The sequence below is a fragment of the Chroicocephalus ridibundus genome, chromosome 1, assembly GCF_963924245.1.
Source record: "Chroicocephalus ridibundus chromosome 1, bChrRid1.1, whole genome shotgun sequence".
NCBI classification, from domain to species: domain Eukaryota; kingdom Metazoa; phylum Chordata; class Aves; order Charadriiformes; family Laridae; genus Chroicocephalus; species Chroicocephalus ridibundus.
The window spans coordinates 204,100,809-204,117,441 of NC_086284.1; the positions used below are offsets into that span (position 1 = coordinate 204,100,809).

At 41.1% G+C, this 16,633-nt stretch overlaps 1 protein-coding gene across 1 annotated transcript in view; it reads right to left on the minus strand.

Annotated features, from left to right (window-relative positions):
- The window catches only part of SLC2A13 (solute carrier family 2 member 13), a 168,365-nt gene that overhangs the window by 23,893 nt on the left and 127,839 nt on the right, over positions 1–16,633 (minus strand). The window contains exon 7 of the mRNA XM_063323407.1: positions 8,026–8,151. Coding sequence (XP_063179477.1) covers positions 8,026–8,151 — 126 coding nt within the window. The remainder of the gene's footprint in view (positions 1–8,025; positions 8,152–16,633) is intronic.

Sequence of the window (16,633 nt, forward strand, 5' to 3'; positions counted from 1 at the left end):
CCTCAGAGTCAATAACTGAATGTACATGAAAAAAACTGTTGGAAGTATTCCTCTCTCAGAAAATAAAATAAAATCCACAGGCTCCCAAATACGAGTCGGTTCCTTCTGCTTTGGCTCCAAGGCAGAAAGGAATATCCCCAGCTCTCTCGAAGCAGCAGCTCCCTGCACGCCCATGCTCCCTGATGGAGCATCCTCCTCTGCCCCTCGCTCCCATTCCCTTGCCAAGGGGAGCGCCGGGGCCAGGCTCTGCCCCTGCTGAGACACCTCTCTGGGAGAACGCCCAGGTGAGGCATGGACGTCTTTCAATCTGTCCCTAAAAAGATGAGCAGCTGAAGAAGCTAATTAGCAGCGGGCTCCTATGGGCAATGAAAGACTCTTTTCTGCCAATTTTCTCATATATGCTGCCATTTTCTTTCCTTCACTTTCCTGTCTATCTATCTCCATTGTCATCGAAAAGCAAACGTGCTTTTTAAACGGGAAACAAGATCAATTTATTCTAGTCCCATCTCAGCTGACCACAGAAGGAGTGAAATGAGCAGAAAGCTTGCTCCTTCAACAGGATGTTAAATTCAAATTTTAAACAACCACAGCACCTACTTCCTTGGACCACTTCTAAGTGGTGAAGAGCTCTGACTCAAACAGTTTTCCATTTAAATAACACAGTTTTTCCTGACAGAAACCAGCATTCAGGAATGTTTTAGCTCAAGGGCCACTTCTGCTTTTCTATTCCAGTTATGTCAATGCTACAGCATCTGAAGCAGTTGTTACAAGTAACGCAAACAGCTGTCAGCATCTGTCTCTTCATCACTCCCTACCAGAATGCCTTTTAAATAGTAACTCAGAGTAAGATCTAGAAGCAGCGTTCAGCAGCGAAGTGCGATACAGGTAGAGAACACACATACAAATCCTACTTTGTGCTGTGTGTCTCCAACAAATAAATTTTGTCTTTAGCATAGAAACTAAACTTTCCCAGAGTCAGAATACGTTCACTTCATAACAACACTGACGAGGAGTATATTTTGTCCTTCCTTTCAAGCATCCAGAATTTGCCATTGGTTGAGTAGATATAATGAGTTACAGCTATTAATAGTAATTCCTAAGTAATTACCCTAAAGGAATGTAAATAGTTTCAGTTTAGATTATCATGTTGCTCTGCTCATTAAAATGCAGATACAGTATACAAAGGACCTTAATTTTCAGGCATTAGATTCAGTAAAAAATAAAATAATAAAAAATGTTTTTCCCTCCTTTAACCGTAAAAAAAAATTAGGAGACTGTATCTTCTGTTCAAGTTACAACAAAATTCCACCCTCAATTTAAATTATTTAAGTACATATATAGATTATACCATATTTTTAAGTGCTTAAAGAGATCTTATGGTTATCAGGCCCACCATGAAACAGTTATCTTTTTAAAGCAACTTAAAAACGTGATGTCTCAAATATCTGAAAAGATCACTCAAAGATCTGAGTGGCTGAAAGGATGAGAACATTAAAATTGCACTTATTTTGCTACCTGCTCCTGCATCACCAATAGCACAGCTTCATCTGCGATCGAGGACACAATATTCTGCATCACTTTATCCTCCTATTCTTCCTATTTGCTCTCACCTGTTAGCAGAGATGGCATTAAAACATGCATGTGAAATTTCTTAAGTTCCTCCTCTACCACCCCAGCTCTCCAGAATCACACCAGTATGTGCAACCGTTAGACTGTGATTTCACTGTCTAATATCCTCCTCCCAGAAAAGACCTTGAGCCTTAGATTTTAGGTGAAAGACGACCGTAATCAGTTTCAGATCTTTTTTTCATTTTTGTTTTCGCACACCTCACTAACATGTACGATATATTATTATGCTGAAGTACGTACTCCTAATCAAATAGGACAAATAGCGCTGTGCACTGGCCCTCGGCCACTCCAGGTTTCCAATACTTGCTGGCAACAGTGAAGACAATCAAAAATCAATTCTATTTGAAACTGCATATATTTTGGTTTTCTTTCCTAAATGGTCCTGGAGGGGATAGGGGGGGATTCTATATTCTGGTTCCTACTGAAGTGATGAATATTTCAATTTAGTAAACATTTAGCATATTGTCCAGAAAGAAATTTCTCCAAGACTACTGGCTATAACCACAGCTCTTCTGAGTGCTGTCAATAGACATGCGGATGGAAACATTCTGTAGATCCTGCTACTCTCCTGAATCATTTACTACCTTTCTACTTTGTAAATGTGAGAACCATAATCCTACGTATAACCTTCACCTATTGATCTGAAGACTTAGCGAGAGAACTACTAGTTTCTCCTCTAATTGCTGCTGAATTATGCAGTGCTTTTCAATGCAGGCCCTTGTAGAAACATTCCAAATCAACATTTCAGCAATAAAATCTTCTACCAATAGTTCCTGCATGACAAAACAAGCAATGTCTACCCACGGACAGAAGAGCACTTCATTCCTGGAAGGCTGCTCTGGTGCCAGCCTTTCTGCGGTAACAGGAAAGGTCTGGATACCCGCTCCCCATGACGTGCTGAAAACAGATTCTCAGCCTTTAAATGTGTTAATACACACATACATTTTTTTGACATTAGTAAAGCAGTCACAGCAACTTTTACAAATGTACTTGTCACATTGCAAAAGCATCTTTATAAGACAGCAACTAGCAAAACAAGTGTAATGAACGTATTTATGTCTGTCTTTATTTACAAGCAGCAAAAGGAACCTGACATTTCTAGAAAAATCCAGCGTTACTACAAAGAAAAAGTATTCTAATCATTTCAACAGTCTCATCTGCTGTGCACTAGACAACAGGCAGCACTGTATGAATGTACAGCTCCCCAGAATACTCCCGAGGCTGTGACAGGCACTGGCAAGTCCCCCGTTGGACATAAACCAGGCTGTTGTCTGAGAATCTAGCTAATGAACTCTCATGGCTGTTTTTTTTTTAACCACTGGAATCTAGTTAGCGTCTAGGCTCGAATGCCACGGTCGTCAGGCACATTCCTGTGGTAGAAACTCTCCTGAAGCTGGGAGACAGGGCTTGACTGCCCGCCTGACCTGCTTCCTCATATTGCCTGGGTAATTTAAACCAAATTTTCCCCAGAACAGGTTTCTGAGATACAGTTAAACTCCTCGGTGAACCTGATGGATACAAGCAACAAGCACACAGTGACACATAACAGCGCTACCAAGCATCTGAGAACATGGCGTTAATTTTTAGATGGAAGGAAGGAGCTCAGAAGAGCACTGGCCAGAGGAAAACGAAGAGCTTCCCAAACACAGAGCTCTTCTTGGACTTCCCTTTGCAATGAATGTCCTTAGAGAGTAGAATGCTTCTTTATATTGATGAAAGCAGGATTTTCCATGAAGCACTAAACTCCTGCGGCAGAAAGATGTTCTTTTAACGAAGTTAAAAATGGCTGAAGAAAGCAAATCACTCAGCTCCTCTCCCTTTATAGATTTCTGTTCCCAATCGTCCTCCTTCGGGGACTGTGGAGACCTGCCAGCTAATTTTGTGGACAGGATGGCTTCTAGGCTTGCCTCTGATCTGCAGATGATGTTATTATTTCTTCATAATTGTTTACTGTATAAAGTCAACATCTTTCTCTCCAGAGGGAGATTTGCTCAGAGTCACTCATAAGCGCCTTTTAGCTCGCAGTTGTGGGCCTGCTGTGGTCTTGACAACATACTCATGTCAAGGTTAATGTCATGTCAAGGCCCTATTAGTGGCTCCTCTCCTTGTGTGGTTATTCTTTCAACTGTAAGAATATTAATGCAATTTAAAGTTACTTCTAGAGCATTCTTGGCTGGCCTTTAGGGTTATTGCAATTACATGGACAGAAGTTTCAAGGTTTCCGAGAGTACTGTGGGAGTAATTGCAATTGTGGGGAAAAATTAGGTTTCAGTTTGTGCTCTGAAAGCACAGAACTGAAAGCAATCACCTCCACAGTCAGTCCTGGCTGAGAGACGGACTCTGCCCATGACCTCTGTCGTGCCACCTGAGTTTCATATCAGAACTTTCCCATTGCATCCCCATCTGTAAAAGCGAGATAATGCTTTTTATCAACTTCATGGGGATTTTATAATTCAATGTTCATGAAGAGAACAGAACTGCAAGCCTTTCTGTACTGCTGCTAAATGCAAAACTTCCCTAAATCTTGGAGAAGAGAGTCCCAACACAGAACCCTCAAACCACACAGAGAGAGAAGACACAGCTCTTCTTCTTTTATTACAAAGTGAATAATTTAAGAATATTCTTGCTCACTGTCTTGAAACCATCCTTCATATGTCCCTGGGCAGAGCTGGAGGCAGCAAGGTTTGCATGTCAACGGCTGTTTTTGTTATCTGGTTCAGTAACAGCGAGGGCAGCGAAGCACCCGATGGTGCTGGTGCCCTGGGCAGGAGGCTCCTCGCCGTGCTGTTCCACTGTAACAGAGTCAGGCTTATGTAACTGATTAAATAAAAAAATAAATCAATCTCTATTCTTTGTCTTACATTTATGATCTTACAAGTGCACCCGTTGCGCATTACTCGTGCTGCTTCACGGCCTGACTTGGACTTGGTCAGATTTATTCTCACGCGGTCTCCCCCCCACCCCCAGGGCAACTGCTGGTCACAGCGTTCCCTATATTCAAAAGAACCAAAATGCTATATTCTCCTTGAAAAACATTTGGACGCTCTAATTGTCTCCCTAGGTTTCTATGACAACCACAGCAACATAAACAGCCTTGCTGGCAGCCACAGGAGGCTGAAATCTCTGCTCTCTCCCCTCCCCACCCCTCCCCAGAACTTCTCAATGTAGAACATACCGTAACCGAATAAATATCATTAACAATAAACATAGAGACAGTGTCTAGTACACCAGGCTGGCACTGGGGAAACTTCTCGCAAATAAAAATACGTTACAGCATTTTATAACAGTCAAAACATTGCCTGCTACATCAGTGTTACCGAAGCACCTTGGGATCAACTATGAAGAACAGTGCAAAGCTATAAATGTATAAATAGGAGGGTTTTCTATGTCAGCTTGTGCTGCTGCAGAAAGGTTTAAAAAAAATATGACAAGGCCTTCTCTGTTGGTGCCTCTCAGCACCTCTCACCTCGCCGGTAGGTTACACGCCAGGAATTGATAAGCTCCCAAGGGAGTGTCAGGCTGGTCGGGGTTACGGTGGCTGCAGAGCTCCGTGGCCGCGCACACATCCTGTGATGCGCCCGCTGGCACCTCGCCATGGCTGCAGCCCCCAGCCTTCCAGCAGGAAAATCATAAACAAAATGCGGTCGCAGCGGCAGTGAAAAGCTCTGCACGGCACCGTCAACCCGAGCCCAGCAGAAGCCGTTCCTCTGACCCTCCCGCATCAGGCCAAGGTAGCCAGAGCTGCTGCTTTTGCCAATGCTCAGGCAAACTGAGGTCCACCAAATCCCAGACAAATAGCTCAGCTCTTCCTTCTCTCCTGAGCAGGATTAATGGCAAAATAAACTGGCTGTACAAGGCCAGTGTAACTCTGGAGGTTTCAAGCCATTTAAACCCACTCAGCCAATACTGGATGGCACGAAGCCACCAGAATACACAGGAGCTGCAAGGAGGCTGCATGTGATAACTATGGTTATCAGATGTCCATAGATCACGAGATCATCTTTCAAAATGTTAAACCAGTTTCTGATCATAAAAATGCCATGTATTTTGAAAATCACTGCCACTGTACATCCAGCATGTGACAAAGTAACTTCGTGAAACAGAGAGATGCAATTTCAGGCATCAACACAGAGGTAATTTCTTCCCCAGTGCTGTTAGTTTGTCTCAGGCACTTGTTCTCCCTGTGCTGCCAGAAAGATAGACGATTCCTGCTGTTCTGAGACACAACTGGGGATGTAACTACGCCGTTCCCACTGCAGCAATCTTCTCACTTGGAGAGGAAATCCTATGGCTTTGTGGGACCAATTTGAGACTCAGACTCAGGATTTGAGGAAGGAGAGCTGGGGAGGTACGTGAATGTGAAGTCAAAATCTCTGGGGACTCCATCTGGACCAGTATGCAGAAACACACGTATGTGGTAAGAGGAGGAAGAGGAGGTGAAACACTTGCCTGTCCCACAGGGCTCGGAAGGCACAGAAGGTGCCACCTGACATTTCCCAGCACGAAGGACTGGCTTTTAGAAAACTGCCTGATTACACAGACCAGGTGGAGGTGAGATTAGAAATTAATGAAATAAGCACTAAAAATGGGGATGAACTTACAATCTTTGGAAAAAGAAATGTGGGTATTTCATTGGTTTTCTTTCTTAAGGCAGGACTTTCACTCTAGGGACTACCAATATAACAAATTTAAAATTGTTTCATTTTCTCTTGAAAGATTTTGAACAGGGTCCTTATGCTACGGAATTAGTGTACAATACGGAAATATTGTGTTTTGCAACGTGGAAAGGAAATATTTCTTCTTTCCTCCCTAATTTGCTCCAATAGTCTGTACAGCAGGGAGTGCTATGTGAGAGCGAACCATGAATACAAAAGGATTACTGATGCCCACATTTACTACACGTTATACAATAACACTGCCTAATAAATAGTTTCTCTCTCAACTGTTCGTAACAAGTTTATGTTTCCATTTATTTCTTCTTACATAATAGTTTGATTTTGCTAACTACAGACATGCTACTTAAAAGTACAGCATACACGAAGTGAATATGAATTTGGAATACAAAGAGAGATCCGTTAGCTAACAAATAAGAGAGCCCAAGTGCTGGTGAGCACACCAGGATATTCGGTAATATGCAAGGTATGTTGTATAACACGCCATTGAAGATAGTCACAGAACAAGCAAGAGGGATGAGATTTTGTAGTTTTCACAGTTACTTATTAATAAACAGTAATAGCTCTAAAATGATCACATTTCAAATTAGGATTACAAAGAATATAAAATACCCTCTTCTGCATTTGGAATGAAATGCTAGACGTAACATTCTAACAGTACTGATTCAAAAGCAGGGCAATTTTAGAGTAATTTTAAACTAATGATTTTACAATTAGTAGATACTTTCATACCTTCCAACCTCTGTCCAATATGACTCATTGCCACTAAGCACTCTGTTTTAACTTCTGAGAAACACACAGAAAAGTTAAAAAGCAAAAATAATAACAAAGCCCAAACCACCCCACAAACCTTTGCGTGTTTCCCAGGTACATTTATGGCATGTAGGTGGCATAGATGAATTAATGGCCAGGAGGTTTTATCAGCAGTAATTACACATCTTATCAGCAGCAATTATATAATTCCCTTGTGGCACTGAACCATTCTAAACTCCAACCCGAGCACTAATCACTAATAAAGTATTGATAAAACCCTTACAGGACGTTGTTCCAACTCATAAAGCCATTCCTTACGGATAGTCAATGCTTAAGAAAACTTGAAGATTGCTGTGACTTCACAGGGAATCTCTGTGCTGCTTAAGAAAATGAGGTGTGACATGTTTTGCAGTTGCATTGTGATTTTTCTATGAACGCACATATTTTTACATCCCAAGTGCAACGTATGGCATGATGCCGCTTTTAAGCACAGGAACACAGAAATCTGTGGCCACAAACCGTGCTTTTGACAATTTGAACTCTTCAGATTTTTATCATTTTAGATTATTCAGCTGAGCAACCCGGTTTCTTTAGTAGGCCAATACTAGAAGTGTGGTTTAATTAAAGCATTTAAAATGAAAATTAATTCATAAGGTTTTAAGTGTATATCTAGGAAATATGTCCATCAAATGAAGACATTGGGGAAAAGTGATTTTCCTAATTGCTAGTGTACTTTTGACATATTTTGTAAGTGGCAGACTGTACTGAACTGGCTGCACACGTCAGGGTCAAGGCTTTTATTTAGAACAGTTGTGAGAATGTAATCACACATTTTTGACTAGGCCAAGTTATTTTTTTCTTCCAGAATATCCTAAGAATAACATTTTATGTAAAAGTAAATGCATTCTCAATAGCTTAAGATACACTGTCAGTAGAGCATGAGACCAGAAAATCTTGAAAAGTGACATACCTGCCCCACGCTGCTTTCATCGTGGAATCTTTATCAACAGGAATGCATGAGGACTCAATGACACTTGATTTATTCAATTTGTAGCAGAGACCACAGTCTGGATCTAACATACATCCATTACAATAACTGAAAGAGAAATAAATAAATACTTAAACTACACTTTATTCATTTGTACATGTCAAAAACAACAGCATCTCCTAATCAATCTTGGGATGCACATAGTCAAGTTGCCATTGTTGGAGACAAGATAATAGAAACTGCCCAAAAACTAATACAGATGGCTTTCACCTTCTTCTGCACCACATTTTGGTGGCCCTTTGCAAATCTCCCAGTGATACCTGATAAGGTTGTAGGGGAATTCATCCATGGAACGAATTTTAATTAAAAAAAAAAAAAAAGATTAGGGTTGAAAAGAAAGAATCATACATCTTACCTAATAACCAAAGTAGGATTTGGGGACATATGGATGTGGGAGTCAGTCTGAGACCACGATACCATCGGTCTCCATGTGGGAACTTGGCTCCTTAGTTCCCATTACTTTCAACGGACAGTGTCAATATGTCAATGGAGCCAATTCACATACAGGGGACTAATGCCCCAAAATACCCTACCTGCCCTTCACCTGCCACTGCAGGGTGTGCAGTGCTCTCGCAGATCATTCCTGTGCATCGCGCTTGCCAGCCAGTGCCGTACAGATAGCTCTGATTTCCTTGGTAGTCTCAAAGAGCAAGAGATGCTCACATTTAGGCAAAGTTTCCTCAATGCAATCTTGCGAGTTATTCAAGTGACTAGACAGTAAAACTGTTCTCTGGACTCTGCTGGTTGCACTGACCACGTCCCCACTGACTATTGGGAGCCTAGAGAGAGGCCAAGTGCCCCAGAGATACTCCACTTAGGTGCCAGTCCAAAACCTGCCCTCAGAACAAACCGAGTGGTATTTGGGCACGTGAGCTAGGAAGGTATTCCAAAACCCTTCATGTAGTGCAAGTTATCCGAAAGCTTCTGGCACAAGCTTCTCCAGATCTTGCAAATGCTCAAGATCGTTGCTACTGTGGTTAAACTACCACGGTGCTTATCTTCCACAGAAGCCACCTCAGATTCGGAGATATATTCTCATCAGTAAAGCCCCTGATATATTCTAAGGGATAACTTTAGGAGCTAAAAATAGGAAAATGAAAAACTGTAAACCATGGAGTAATTCTGGAAATTTGAAATCAAAATTAAACTTTGCAATGTAACATCTGGAAACGTATAATTCAGGTGACGAAAACAGCTTCAACATATATCCCTGTAACAACAAAATTAAGGAAATAATCTTTTCTGACTGTGTATATTTATCATAACAATGACTTAGTGAATGAAGAAATAATCTGCTTAAACTACTATACCATTATGAGAAAAAGTAAAAGTAACTGTATAACAAAGCCCCAAGAAACTAAATCAGTAAAGCAGATTATATGGATTTAAAAAGTCTGAAAGTATGTGCTTAAAATCTACTCATTCAAACATTCCTTACTATGGTGTTTCTAAAAGAGTTTGATAAGGTCAATTCATATGGTAGCTGGCAAAAAAGAGGGCTGGGAAAATGTTAAAAACAATGTATTCATCTGCATTTTCCTCCTCACAAGTTTCAGAAATCTGTCCTCTTTGTTATCGTGTGCCTTCTGAATAGTCAAATTACTGCAGAATTTTCATGTTGTCTACTTTTTAGAAAATAACTCTATTTTAAGTACACCCTCCTCTTGCTTAACTGATAGGTCAAATTCAGGTTTGAACAGCTTTTCATTTTTTTATATTAGGAAAGGTGCATTAAATGAGCTCTTTAAATAGAGATATAAACGGCAGAAAACACTGTTACGATGGAGATGAAACAAAACTTTCAGGTAGAAGTCAATCACCTAACTGTAGTAAACATTTCTTCTCTTGCAAAGATAAACAAGAAAATGATACCTCTGCCATTATCAATTATGAAAGGACAATTCCAATATTACATTAGCGAGACTTAGTTATAATTTTGTTAATCAATATTAGGATGGCAATGGGCAGGAACCAAAACAGTTGACAGGAACAGAAGACTGCAGATGAATAAAAATATTTTTATAAATCACAAGTGTGTTGAAGTATGTAGTAATAATATTAAAAATAACTGAAAAAAATATAGCATCTTCTAGTGAAAAGAACTCAATGATATCAAACAGGATGCTGGTCTATGATTTTCAAATTGTGAGATATCTTCCACTCAAATCACGTTGTATTTCAAAGTACCTTTTAAACCATGAATTCCTAAAAAGATGCAGGGTGGTAGCACATCCAGCATGGCAGCCTGGCACAGAAAGCAGACATTTCCAAATACTACATGTTACCAAGTGCAGCGGTGGATTTTTAAGTCAACTATATGCAAATTATATTCACGTGCAAAATTTAACACATTAAAGTGGTGGTTAGGCAACAATTCTTTCTGGAAAATTTCAGGATTCAAGGTTTCTCTAGATTTGTTCTTTTTAGGTTTTACTTCAAGCAGAAATATCGTCAAATACCCAACACCAGCCAGAACATCAGCAGGACACAGGAATGCAGGGGAATGACAACCAGACACAGGGATGACTGTCATCTTTACAGTGTTGCCAGCAGAGGACGGGATGGGGACTGAAAGCCTCATCATTTCCTTCAATGTCCGCGCAAAAATCGATGCACAAGATGAATGACAGAACTGAACCATGCATTGCCTCTTCTGTCCCACTGGCCTCGCTCTACGGATAACTCCCCATAACCTCATATGGTGTTGGGTATCAGTAATTGGTCAATCAGGGAGCAGAAGGCATCTTATTTATTCCTCCCTCACCCTCCAGCAGTCCAGAAAAAAGTCGAGAAATTTGATTATCGATTCCAGTGTCTGCCTACATGGCTGTTAATGCATCTTTTCCTTGGGCTTTATTGGGTACGCACAACCGTGTCTTTCAGTTGGCATTCAACATAATAAAGGCTGCTGGATCTCATGTCATGCCAAATGCCAGAGATTATAGTTACTCTTAACAGTTTAAATAATTTAAAATTATTATTTCCCCACAGCTTTTCTGAAGCTTGTCTTACAGGTCGAAAAGTTAAATAACAAATATTTAAAGACCCTTTACCTTTGGGTCAGGATCTTCTGCCCTCACCTATAGAGCGAGTTCATACAATCGGGCTTTGACTTCAGGTTTTAGGGACAAGGCCAATTTGTGTCAGAGGAAACCCAGAAACTCAATATACAAGACTTAAAGCCCTTCCAAATCTAACTCCCAGCAGACTTAGGGTAGGCGGTTGCTGGTCAGAGCATCAAGCATTCTTCTGTGCCCCGTTTCATCACTGATATAAAATGTTTATGGTGACTATGATGAGGCAGACAGGAACTGCGTTTTCCAAGATGAAGGTTGATGCTTTTTTCCTCCAAAATCCCAAAATATACACGTTACAACTGTTTCATAACACAGTAAAGGAATCTGTATCGGTTAACAAAGACTAATGATAATTGAAGACGCAGCATGAAATAAAAAAAGGAAGATTTTTTTTTTTAAAAGAAGCAATTTAAAAGCAACAAAAAAAAATCAACGGCTGAGGCTGTTTGAATTTCTCTCTCAAAAAATGGAAATAAAATATATAGTACTTTCAGGCTTATGCTCTTCACTCTAGCCCCATTACTATTTACTAAACACAAATATTTAAGTAATTTGAAATTGAGCACATATTCTTACATATATGCTCATAGTGATGTAAATAAATTAGGACATACAATATACCAGGAAAATAAATGCACAATATTTTTGTGTTGCATGTTGACATGTAGCTATCTACTACAGATCTCCCTGCCCTCAAACGTACCTTCTTATCAGCACAGATCTATTTAAATATATGTCAGAGAATAAAATCATAAAAATACTTCTTCAAATCTACACCACAGGAACAGTTATGGCCTTGAAAGCCCTATACAAGAACACTCCAGCATGTCTATGTTAAGAAAGGAATTTGCATCCAATTATAAATGGGAGCTATGTTTCCTGTACTTTATCATGGAATATTTATATCCGTGCCAGGGTTATGAGCTCGTGCCTTGGAAACAGGTTCTTCCGTGAAGAGCCAGTTGAAAATTCCCAGGCAAGATGTTTCTCAATCAGAGACTGACAACTCATCAAGATTGAAATACTTGAGAGAGATGATTTGATTTTGATGAAACCAGGCAGCATTACAGCAGAAAGGTTTTACGATGTGCCTGGTTCCCTCTCTGCTTACCAGCTGAGCTCCTAGGCAACCCAACAAGAAGGCAAGCGTCTAGACTTCAGATGCTTCAGCCTATGTAGCAGAATAACAATAAACAGGAATGTGAGGCTCCAGAAGTCCAAAGATGCCTAGCTTCTTTGCAGATCAATGACATGAAGTCTACAAAACAAAAGCCTCAGTAGCTTGGCCCCTCAGTTTATTGGGAACTGCCATGGAATGGGATTTCAGGGTTCCTGCCTCATTGTCAGACCACGCTTACTGACAAGCTGACAGACTGCTAGGAGACCAGATATCCCCAAACCTGCAATTCCCAACTCCGATTCTGCCAACTCAGTCGAGGCTTCCATGCTCTTATGTCCTCTTCATCTGACCAAATGGGAATATCTAGCAAGCCTGACAGCACTAACATGAAGGTCCCTTGCTAGCCATTTCTTGCCAGCCTGAGCACCACCAGCTTTCATGATGCTGTGCTCTGGAGCAGCCTGCCCGATTAACTGTTCCTGAGGTTACAGGTTGATCCCAAAGATCACAATTCCTTCCCCCATCACAGAGAATTTAAAGTATATACATGAATTATTAATTGGCTGACTGTGTACATTTTTCTTGATACAAAAATTACTGTGTTTTTTCTACTGAAGTGTAGTTTACTAGCCTCCAGTGCAGTCTCTAAAAAGCCTGAATAAAATCTCTGACCTGCTTAAAGTGACCCTCCAGATCACAGAATCAGAATAGTTTGGGTTGTTAGGGACCTTCAAAGTTCATCTAGTCCAACCTCCCCTGCAATGAGCAGGGACATCTTCAATTAGATCAGGTTGCTCAGAGCCCCATCCAATCCAACCTTGAATGTTTCCAGGGATGAGGCATCTATCACCTCTCTGGGCAACCTGCCAGTGTTTCACCACCCTCATGATAAAAAAATGTCTTCCTTACATCTAGTCTAAATCTACTCTATTTCAGTTTAAAACCATTACCCCTTGTCCTATTACAACAGGTCCTGCTAAAAAGTTTGTCCCCATCTTTCCCGTAGGTCCCCTTTAAGTACTGAAAGGCCACAATAAGGTCTCTTCCCTTGTCCACTGATGTAGTCACTCCATCACAGAAGGCCACTAGGTTCATCAGGCAGGACTTGCCCCTGGTGAAGCCATGCTGGCTGCTTCGAATCACCTCCCTGTCTTCCATGTGCCTTAGCATAGCTTCTAGGAGGATCTGTTCTGTGATCTTCCCAGGCACAGAGGTGAGGCTGACAGGTCAGCAGTTCCCAGGGTCCTCCTTTCTACCCCTTTTATAAATCGGTGCAATGTTTCCCCTTTTCCAGTCACCAGGGACTTCACCTGACTGCCATGACTTTTCAAATATCATGGAGAGTGGCTTGGCAACTACATCAGCCAATTCCCTTGGGACTCTGGGATGCACCTTGTTAGGTCCCATAGACTTCTGTATGTTCAGGTTCCTCAGGTGGTCACAAACCTGATCTTCTCTTACAGTGGGAGGGACTTTGCTCCCCTAGTCCCTGTCTTGCAGTCCATCCACTCAAGAGGTGTGGGAAGAGAAGTTGCCAGTGAAGACTGAGGCAAAAAAGTTGTTGTGTCCCTCAGCCTTCTCCTTGTCTGTTGTTACCAGTTTGCCATTCTTGCTCATCAGGGAGCATACACTTTCTTTGACCTTCCTTTTATGGTTGACATACCTGTAGAAGCCCTTCTTATTATTCTTTGAGTCCCTTGCCAAGTTCAGCTCCAGCTGCACCCTGGCCTTCCTACCCCCATCCCTACAGAACCCTATACCCTTCCCAGGATACCTGTCCCTGCTTCTGCTGCCTGTGCAGTTCCTTCTTGCCTTTTAGTTTGACCATCAGGCCTTAACTCAGCCATGCCGATCTCTTCCCTTCCTTTCCTGATTTCTTACACCTGGGGATCAAGAGCTCTTGTGCTCTATGGAAAGCGTCCTTAAAGATCTGCCAGCTCTATTCTGCCCTCTTGTCCCTGAGGGCAGTTTCCCAGGGGGTCCTATTGACTAACTCCCTGAACAGCTGGAAGTTTGCTTTCCTAAAATTCAAATACCAATGAAAAGTTCGCAATTGCTTCTTCCCCTGCTTTTACCCCACTGCTTAGAGTACTCCATACTTACCTACAGTTTGTCATTATATTTTGTGCTTTAAATTCATAAAATGACCTTGTAAGTAACGACTTTTCTACAATTCTCATGAGTCTCTTAATTTGAGCTGCAAATTGTACCTTGCCACTTTTTGTTGAGTGATTTAACAGTAAAAGATCTTTGCCCAGTGTCCTTGCTCTGCAAGTGCTGTTTCTCCTTTTGTCAGATTATTTTGTCTTTTTCAAGCTGAACTTCAATTTCTGAATTGTTCATTTCAAAACGCTTAATCAATTCTCACTTTTGCCACATTTTAAGAAGTTTTTCATTTTGTCTTCCATAATCTGTTATCCAATTATAAAACTGTATTAATGTGTTACTATCATCTAGTTACAGAAATACGAGCTGAGCTTGATAATATATTACGGAATGTCTAGTTCTTTTCTAGAACCTAACACCTGATTTCATAATATTCTACTACATGGGTAGCATGAACAGCCTCTTAAGAGTATCAAAAAGTCCACAAATACTGGTGTTTCTTGGGGATGGACACTTTCTTCTTGTTTTGCATTCATCAGCCTTCACTGAGCATACGTTGCACAATCAGCCTTTGTACGTGAAGAACTATCTATATGTGAAAATCTGATACACTCACAACATGCAAGACATTTTGCTCATGCCCTGTCCTCTCCACAGAATAAATGCCACTGCTGTGAGCTTGTTGAATCCACTGCTCCTGCTCTGCAAGATGCAAATATTCATATTGCTGAAAAAGTTTTTCCTCATAGAACTTTAGGAACAATAAAAAAACAGCCCAGGCAGGAAAGCCTTGATGCAGGGACAGGAGGGTCTTGCAGTATCTACTGAAGATTAGCACATACCACCCAAAGAGAACATAAGCTGCAAATCACCGCAGGCTGGAAAGGAACGTCACTTTGATCATGCTGCTTTCTACTCCTTCCAGCTTGCTGTTTGCCATACTGGAGACAGGATCCTAGGCCAGGTGGATCTTTCATCCTACCTGGTATGCCCTCAGGTTTACTCTTTGCGCTCAAGATTGGTTATGGACACAATCCTCTACCTCCCTTAGCATATGGTGTAGTTGCTTTCCAGCTCCTTATAGAAAAACAACAGACTGAAATCAAGCTTTCCTTGCTTCTGTGCTTGTATTCATCTGTCTACAACCAGAAAATGCCTCTTGCTCCAGCCCCAGCTGAAAGAAAATGGCCAAGATAGCTGAGCTGAGCACCACCAGTCAAGAGCATGTGTATCCAACTGGACTCAAGAAAGGACACAGCAACCGATGAATCCAAACAAGAGGAACAGCCATGATATTTAACTCAATAAAAATATAAGGACTTTTGGACAAATAGTGCAGTAGATTTATCAGCGCTCTTGACAGATGAGTGCACATTGGTGCACTAGGGGTTTTTTTGGTAAATGGCTTACTTCATTTTTAAATACAAACTCATTTCAGTTAGGTACTAGGACCTTGTTTAAAACTGCCTGATGCTTATGTCTGAGGTCTTATGCTGAGGCACATGCTTCACTGCACCTCAGGCATGAAATCAAGCACTTCGTTATACTTCTAATGATTCACGTGTTCCTTCCAAAAGCTAACCACTAAAATCTGATTAAGTATCACTGGCCAAGAATATAGGGGATGCTTTAAGTAATTAAAATGCACGGTAACTACAAGATACTACTCCAAGCTGTCCTATCTGGGACACAGAAAATACAGTACTTAATGAAGAATGAGAAAAACCCACTTGGACCTCAAGAGCACTTTCCTGCTATTATAGGAGACCAAAGGCAGAAGTTTATTTGTTGAGGTCTACTGGCAGTCCAGTGGGTAACATGTATCCACTCAGTGATGTTCAAAAGGAAAAGCTACCATTTATAATCACAGTACTCGTAAGCTAGCTGCAGTTCTGTAATTTACCACACAGCTATTCCAACAGATCTAAATCGCAGTTACATTCAAGTATGATCAACCCTTCCTCATCTTCAAATCAGGCTCCTGCTCCATCTAGTTCAGGGACTGCTCTTCAGTGACTCCTTCCCAGGTAAGTTCCAGACCAGTACTCAATCCTTATCCTTCTTGATATGCCAGTCACATATAAATACATTCGCTCTCTTCAAACTTTCCTTAAGCCCTCTTTTCCAAAGATTCACATGTCTCAAATAAGCAACACAATTTATATAAACTCAGAGCAACTGTTTTCATCTTCTTGGTGTTTGCTAGTTCTGCCTTAGACCCCAAGAG